The 9378-nt window shown below is 33.6% G+C and overlaps 1 protein-coding gene across 1 annotated transcript in view; it reads right to left on the minus strand.

Annotated features, from left to right (window-relative positions):
• The window catches only part of LOC122809317 (interleukin-17 receptor D-like), a 411276-nt gene that overhangs the window by 360275 nt on the left and 41623 nt on the right, over positions 1 to 9378 (minus strand). Inside the window, exon 2 of the mRNA XM_044080716.1 lies at positions 5756 to 5846. Coding sequence (XP_043936651.1) covers positions 5756 to 5846 — 91 coding nt within the window. The remainder of the gene's footprint in view (positions 1 to 5755; positions 5847 to 9378) is intronic.

A 9378-nucleotide genomic window follows, 5' to 3' on the forward strand; every position in this document is an offset into this window, starting at 1 on the left:
TAAACTATTATTAGACCTCATGTTATAAGTGAAATATAATATAGCCATGGTAATACAGAATGTATCCCCCATTAGTATCATTTACCTTTTTGGGCTTAGCCTCATGAGTAAACTACATAGATAATGAATAAATCATATATAATCCATGGCTGATTATAAAACAAAGCATTCATAACAAAAAAAAAATTAACATTGAACTAAAAATTGCCAGTTCTGCAGATTCTCGGCAACATGCAAAAGTCAGAAGGCTATCATTTATTTATGCATCTATTTTATTTATTTGTGTTATTTATTTATGAACTTATTTTGGATTATTTGTTTAGGCATGCCTGGACATCCCCCATAAAAACACTGATTTTCACAAGTGTATGTTCTATTCTAGTAATATGTTTAAATTTGTTTAATTTCTGTGAAAGCCCAAGTCTGCATTAAAGGTATGTATTTTGACAAAAGCACAAACTGATTTATGTCTGAAACAAGCTAACGTAATAAAGCTTCTTCTAAATCAAGTATCAGTTTTTCCATGTACATATGAATGCTGCCTGTAAATATCATTGGCAAAACTGCATTTGACATAATCTGTGATTTTAATTGTACTTACTATCTATCTAAACCTGTAGCGTAATGTGTAACCTTATGATGTAATCCTGAGTTTCTGTTTTTAATGGGTTATTAACTCTATATAGATTTAGTGTGTAAAGCTACTGTATATGTTTGCAGAGATTTTCTCCCTGGGCCTCTGCTGAAAAAGGGCACTAGCTCAGTCAGACTATGCCGATCAACAATTGTCAAATAAATAAATAATAAATAAATAACGTTTTGAAGAATATGGTAAAAATACGTTATCCTTTTCAGGTAATGGCTAAACATACCGTATCATCCATACTTTTTAAGTGCACAGCCCATCCTCTTGATGCAAGCCTAATATAATGGCCATCTATATCTTCATTTCTCATCATTAGAGTCTGATAATATGTTATCACATCAGCAAAACAAGGACCTAAAGACTCAGCACCAGTTTTAGTATCTGCTACCAGAGTCCCTGATTCTACTGTACCATGAGATCCATTTGCCTGAACAATTCTTGTAAATAGACTTTTCTTTACTAACTGCATTGAGATTATTACATTATACTTAAACTGCATTTGCCAGTAACTTCTTTTAGAGCAGCTAATATAATTTTCTCATTTTAGCGTTATGATTTACAAGAAACCTCATATGCCTGTCTTTGTACTTTCATTTATTCAGTGATGGAGGGCTCACAGTTGAACAATGATCTTCTTTTAATGGGGTTATACTACTGATTCTTTGTATTAGTCTGTTAAAAAAAGTAACTTAACATTTAAGTTTTTCCTCAAATATTTTCTTTCAGTTTTTCTCCACAAATGCCATCTTAACTCATTAACAGATCTGAGCTGCAAGGTGTCATATCTGTAACCTACAAAATCCTTACATTCTAGTGCACTTTTTGAAGAAATCAGCTTAAAATGCATTAAACAAATGTAAATGTTTTGCGAAGAGCACATCTCATTAAGGTAAAACAGAAATTATATCAGTAAACAGTCTTCCTTGCAGTGACAAGAGTCAGTGTATTTACCATCTTTACAGGCTAGTAATATATTACAATGCACACAACCACAGAATTATATTTTTTGTAAAGATTTGTAACTCACTTTTCATATCATAAAACTGTACAACCTAGGCATATTATGTCATGGTACCTTTGTTGGCCAAACTTGAGCTTTCATGTCATGGCAATAATTTTTTTTTCTTAATGCTTGTTTATTAATTCTTATTTGTATAACTAACAATATAAATAACACAATATCTCTCTCACGAAGTACAACATACAATGCAAATATCAAGTACAAATTAATTTGACATCATCTAGGGTTTTACCTGATGTCTTACAATAGTTTGTAAGTGACTTGGTTTTGGGAAAATGAATGAATGTGCATAGGGAAATGTTGCATATTTTCATAATTAGTTAGAGCGTCTTGTATGTGGCGACATGTGTGAATGGGCGTTCCTTCGTTGAAGGTTGTGCATTAGGCCCGGCAAGCCAGCACATAAAAATCTACTGCCAATCATTAGCGGACCGGAGTTCCGCTGTGGTGACCCCTAACCTGGAAAAGCCGAAAGACACAAACAAACAAACTAATTAACAACTACCAATATCTCCTGGTTTAATTTCGTCAATACTTTTGAGTTTCTTTATGTATTTATTATACATGGACAGTGATAAAATATGTTTCCATCTCCCTCTATGACACTTGACATCATAACACTCAATAGCATGCAGTTCTGACACTTGTAAAATACAAATGTATTGCCAAGAATAAATTTATCAAAAATATAAAGCTCTCAATTAAATATAGTCAGACTAATTTCTAAAATCACAAACCCAAATATAACGAGTGACTATGGACCCATCTACCATTTTCTCTGCCCTGCAATTCTGGCTGCCATAGATAAAGGAATTCTGCTTCTCAAGTTGGAGTACAGTCCCTCTTTCCTTCCAATTGCCTCTGAAAAATCAACAGCTAATTCTACAGTCCACCTTTAATAACATTTGTAGATTACTAAATTTACCCCTAAAATAGAATATAATTGTCTCACTTTATCAAAGCCAAATGGCTACATCTACCCCAGAGAACTATACTTCTGTTTCTTTCTTATTCATGCTTATTTGGGAAAAAACCTTCCCTTTTTCAAGGAAGGGATTCTAGAAAAATATTTGCCCATATATAAACTTAGATCTCTGTCTAAATCGATACTACACCTATACACACCATTTACAAATCTAAAATGCACTGAGCACACATTCACCATGCTTGCATCCCAAACCTTGGTATCTATACACAACAATAAGGAGTCCATCATATCCATTAGAAATTTCCAGAAGGATTTCAGACACTATTTCTTCAAACCGTGTACAATGCAAATGCTTACAGAATAGCTTTGCCACTTAATCTGCAATTTCCCAAGCATCTACACTACTATAAGCAATACCTGAGACTAGCTCCAGGTGTAACGCTCTGCCTTCATTACCTTCTTCTGATTAGCCTCAGTGAACACATTACACAGTAATATTTCCTTGAATAGCATGTACTCTGTATTATTGTTTTTGTACCTTTACTATAAACCTAATTCTCTTGGTGTCTACACAACACTGTTTCTACTCTTTTATACCTAAGGTTACTTGCATTGCATTATCCTTTCAGTGTCTGGTCTCCAACCTATTGACCTGCTCATACATTGCAAATACTCATCATTATTATATCTTATTACACATTGTAAACACCATTTGAACATGACTGCAATCTTACTCTGTATCACTGTCAAAGGATTTTGCTTATTGTAATTAAACTACACAAAGTGTTATGTTTAAATGCTTGTACATTTTTACTGTGTCCAGTGTTGACTGTAAACACCCAGGCTGAGTCTGAAAATGGTCCAGTGGGATCAGTGCTCTACTCCAGTGAATAAATAAATAAATAAAATTGTAAATATGAGTAACATATGACAAGCAGTGATTAATTTCTCCACTACAGGACATCCTAGATAAGCAATCATAGTACAGTTTAATTACTTATGTTGTTTATTAATTGATTAGTCACTCAGTTAATGAACACAGACCCCAAACATGTCAGAACGCTATAAGGAAATATGAACATGAAATGGAAGCACACAAAAAAGTGCTATAGACATATCTGAATTCAGATGCAGAACGGATCTCTAATAATGATGTGAGGATCTTCCAGATGTAGTCTATCTGGATTAATAATTAACGTACAGTATATCTATTCTAATAATTAAGCTTGTAGATGACAGGAATGTGACCATTATTAACTCAATCAAATACAACCTCATGATTATGTCACACCAACACCTAATCAATAATTGTTCCCTTACCTCTTCTTTGGTTGATCCCAATAACCTTAATTATGAGATCAAGAGTCTAAATAGTATAACAAGGGCAAAACTGGAAATCAGATTTTGCCCACACAGCATTTATATCTACAATTACTGTCTATTGTTCAATTTTTTCACATCTTGTTCAGCAATGTACAACTTAAATAAAAACATTTTATAAAATTGAGCAGGATTTAGATATCAGTAATACAACACTATTTATGAGCCATTTCTTTATTTATATTATTAATGAAATGGTATGTGCAGAAGTATTATTTGCAAGTATGTGTACACATGACAAGTGTAATCTAATAAACATTTCCTCCACCTCTGACTCAGCAAGCTCATTTCTCACTACTCTATACTCTAAGGGACACATTTTTACTGTATATATTTTTCAGATTTTTCCAGTATTGGCCACTGAGTTTTAATTTTGCTTTCTATTTGGTGGCCAGCATTTTCAGATACTAGGCCTACAGTCCCTAAAACTAGTATTGAAATAAAAGTCATACTAAATGTCATAAACAAATTTTAACATTCAGGTGTGATGCTTTTCTCCTTGTCCGTAACTGAAGCATTTGATTTTTTAAGATATTTGGAAGACTTGTGTTAAACAAGTTCTTAGAGTGTATTATCCCTAATTTGACTTAAGTAGTTAACATTTTTTAATTGACATACAAAACAGACACACAGACACTCACACACACACACACACACACACACACACACACACACACACACACACACACACACACACACACACACACATATATGGCTAATAGCATTTAGGCACAATACAAAAATGAAATAACATTTTTTGTAAGCAAATAATTATTTATTCCTGCTTTATTTGTTCATGCCTGACAGTTTAATGTAAAACTACCCCTATTTTTATGCCAGTGAGCAGGCTGTTGTATAAAATAATCTGAGGTTTTATATTTGTCTTTTTATGGGAACTACTCTTTATTAAATCTAAACCTTAACAACTTTATTGTTGTTTTTGATTTTAGACTTTTTTCTTTTCAATTTATTCTGATAAAGCAAATAATGGCTATTTTTCACAGAACTGCACTAAATGCAAAACTGCTGTAATAACCTGGCTCATCTGCAGGTTCCTGAAGAAAAATACACCAAAGAACATGATGTTGATTGCCACTTTGTGTACACCAGCAGTCATTCCCTTCTTTTGTGACATTTATCCCTTCTACAAGTTGGTGCAACTATATAGCTGTCATATGTAAATTAGGGGGAGGGCTGCAAAAATGTGTACATTTTTTTCACCTTTCTGTTTTAGGCATTATTTTGGGCATTTCTGATGTTCAGGATTTTGCTGTTCACTGATTCATTGTAAAACTTGTTTATAAGTTATTACTGTCTAAAATAATTACATCTAAGCATGCAGTAGAACTCATATTCATAAGGTGAAGTAAGTGCAGCTAAATCTATATTTTCTTTCAATTACAGGAGGGAGTAGCCAAACAAATGAACAGTGACTATGTGACATGCACTGTTTAAATAACTAAGGGGGTCTAGCTGCTTTCCAAGATACTAGAAGGACTTAAGAAAAACACCCACATTAAGTATGAATTGATTTTTTTATAATTTAAAAATAATTTTCTGTTAAGTCTTAAAAACAAAATTTTCACAGTAAAATATAGAAGTCCAAAACAATTATAGTGGTGTCACAAAATAAATCAGCTTCAGCTAAAATTAGTATTAAATAATTATACAGACTGAAACATAGCAAGTAGAAGATATAGGAACACAAAATGTAACATTATAATTTTATTTGTGTTTTATTGACTTAATTAAAAAAAATAACTTTAAGAACTTGACTCACCCCCAAATATGTCCTGGATATTAAATCCCAGCTTGGATGCAATTTGTGTGTCCTGAGATGTGATCCGACAAAAATTGCATTCAGATGCACCCTATTGAAAAAAATAAACAGATATAGGTATAAAAATGTTTTTAAAAATTCTATAACATCCCTAGGACTAATTGTAATTTCAATAGCACCAGAAAATGACCCAGACTGAAATATTTTCTGTACACAATCACATTATGTTGTTAGGGGTCTACTTTGGAAGCTTGAAGTTTCAAAACTTCGAACTTCACATGGTCGAGACCATAAGATTGAAGTTTTGAAACTTCAAATGATTTAAATGGAGATTGCCATACAGTGTAGAATGAGAAATTTACAGCTCTCTTCACTGTAATACAGTCTCAGAATTGGTATATTTAATTAGCAGTGGGTGTGGGGGTGCAGGGGCACTTGTCCCCCTGCATAAATGTAAAAAACAAAATGTTTTTATTTTTTTATTGAAGTTTCAAACTTTCAAAACTTTGATGTTATGGTCTTAACCATATGAAGTTCAAAGATTTGAAAGTTTGAGCTTCCAAAGTAGATCCATTTATAGTCAGAGTAATGTCTGTCATTAAATTCAATTCATTGGGATCTACTCTGTAATACCAAACAACATAATCATGAAACACATAAATTCAAACATTTGATATCAGACAAAGAAAATGAATACAATAAAACCAGGCACCACATCTCAAAACTAGCTGTATATATTATTTTAATGACTATAAATACATTCAGCTAAAAGGATTGCTGAACTTATTATCTGTAGCAAAACAGTTTCTTATTTCTGATGCAGCAGTTGGATTTCAGAACATTTCAGAAAATGTTTTCATTTAATGGCTGAACAGCAATGAAAATGTAAAAGTTTGCATGGTAATATATAATACTTAGAATGTTTGCATGGTAATATATAATACTTAGAATGTTTGCATGGTAATATATAATACTTAGAATGTTTGCATGGTAATGTATAATACTTAGAATGTTTGCATGGTAATATATAATACTTAGAATGTTTGCATGGTAATATATAATACTTAGAATGTTTGCATGGTAATATATAATACTTAGCCAGAGAAAAGCTAATTATATACACAGTCTCCCATAAGCAACATGTTTTTTAAGGAGGAGGAGCAAAATCCCTTGTACCTGACTACAAATGGGGAGCTAGCCCTCCATACTTGTGCTACTAAATTATAAGGTTTCATATGCCTACAAAAGATGGAAACTTTGGCTGAGATACATAGCCCTACTACATACTCTGCAAAGTTACACAGGTGTTCACATGTAATATTTAATTGGATTGTGGTTCAGAAAATGAATATTGCTCGTGTCATCTAATCATATTTCATAGCATAGCGATGCAGTGTTGACTGTGCTACGCAGGGTGACTGTAGAGGAGCACATAAAGTATGTAATGGCTATTAGACAGGTGCATCTATTGATGTCAAATATAGATGGAACAGGGCTGCTCAAATTGACACTTAGGATGATTAGTTATGTGCTGCATGTGTGTTTGTATGTGTGTCTGTGTGTGTGTGTGTGTGTGTGTGTGTGTGTGTGTGTATTGTATGTGTTTTGTAGGTGTGTGCAATCAAAGAAACATAGGTCACTTATTTGTATCTAAGACAGTGCATGCAGGAACTTTAGTACATTTAATACGCTGAAGCACTGTTTGCAGATTTTGCAATATGTCCTAAACTATGAATGCCTCCCCCCAAACAAAACCTCAGCTCACCCTATCCACCCACCTGTGGAGTATTACTTCATCTCTATCACATGTGTGTTCAAGGGACAATTTCATGACAAACCAGAGAGTATTGCAGTCAAGCCACAAATAACCAAGAATTATTATAAAACTTACATTTGCAAACCTGCAATAAGAGAAATGGACATATAAAGGCAAGTGTGTGTGTGTGTGTGTGTGTGTGTGTGTGTGTGTGTGTGTGTGTGTGTGTGTGTGTGTGTGTGTGAATGTGAGTGGCAGATCCACAACTTTGGAGAAGGGGAAGCAAAGTATGGAAAATAGACCAGAGGGAGGAGCAGAATACTGGGGATGGGGGGCTTTGTAAAGAGCACTATAAGATGCTCTGACAGCATATTTGAAAAGACAGCAGTTTACATTCAGTTGCACATCACTAGGGTGTAGCTGAGGTAAGGGAATTAGGTAACTCCTGTCTAGCACACAGCACATTTACAGACAGTACTAGTTGTTTCAAGGCATGCATGGGTGAGATGTTTGGTTACCTATGCCAAGTCACAGTCCCCTTCCATAGTAGCACTGCTTGCATATGCATTATGATAACCTAGCAAAGAGTCCTAGTAAACTAACATAATCACAATAAGTAATATAGTAAATGCAAACAATTTTTGAAAGCAAATGATGATTTATGTGAAAAACATGAAGCTCAGATAATTAAAAAACAAAATAGCAAGTTAAGAAAATACATTATTACAAAAAAGAAGATTCTAAAAAGCAACATTTCAGTTCATTTATATGCAAAGTATGAAAACACATGTAACCATTGCAACATTTTACAGAGGACTGTAATTAATGTAAAAAAAAAAAAAAAAAAAAAAAAAAAAAAAAAAGAGACAGATTTTTGGATGAATAATTAAAGATTCCATTTAATTTGTAAAAAAAAATAACTAAACACAAAAGGGTCTCCTCGGAAGAACACAACAATGTCTTCTTACAGTTCAGTGTAATCATTTCATCCACAGACAGACAGAACACATACCCATTGCCTACCTAAAGAATTTGGTTTGATCCTGACAAGATACCAAAATAATTATTAAATATATGTAGTTTTGTTTCACAATAATTAAAACTTGTATTCAATCTTGCTATACCCAAAACAACGTTAATCCTACAAAGTTAGAATTACAGCAACAAACATCAGGGTCAATTATTTCATCCACAGACAGCCCCTATACTAAATATTTACCCACAGTATCTGATTTGACCCTGTCCAGATTAACAAATAAAAATGGTTACATTAATGTGTTTGAGTCTCATGCAAACAATAATCACAGCTTGCATTCTAGCTTGCTTCACGCAGCTAATCCTTAGTGCTACAAAGCCAAAGTTGCAAAAGCAAACAGCAAGGCAATCCGTCAGAATTTACCCTACCAGGTTAAAAAAAGAAAAGAATGGTTACATTAATGTGCTTTTTCAACTCCATATTGAAATGTCTGCGCTTGAAATGCAGAGTGTCAATAAGCATGAAAAAAAGACTGAAAACACAAAAGAGGGTATCTTGAAAATTGCTCTTCTCCTTTAAATTTCTTTTTGTAAGGGGGACAACCCCCCCTGCACCACCCCATGTTGGGGGGATAAACCTACCACCACCTGAATGTATATATGCCAACTCTGAGATCACTATACTCAGAGAAAAGGGAACACTCCAAGAAATGGCATCTCAGACTTAGTAGATATAATTCTGTTCTTTAGGCCATTCAGCCTCCATATTTCGGGATTAGATTTAGCAGGTCTCAAAATTTCAAATGGTTACCCTTTTTTTCACATAAGCCATAATCCCAGTTTTTCTTCCATCTCATTTCACCCAAATACACATTAGTCCTGCAAAAGCAGA

This window comes from Protopterus annectens, chromosome 8.part0 (assembly GCF_019279795.1).
Source record: "Protopterus annectens isolate FY-2018-M chromosome 8.part0, PAN1.0, whole genome shotgun sequence".
NCBI classification, from domain to species: Eukaryota; Metazoa; Chordata; order Ceratodontiformes; family Protopteridae; genus Protopterus; species Protopterus annectens.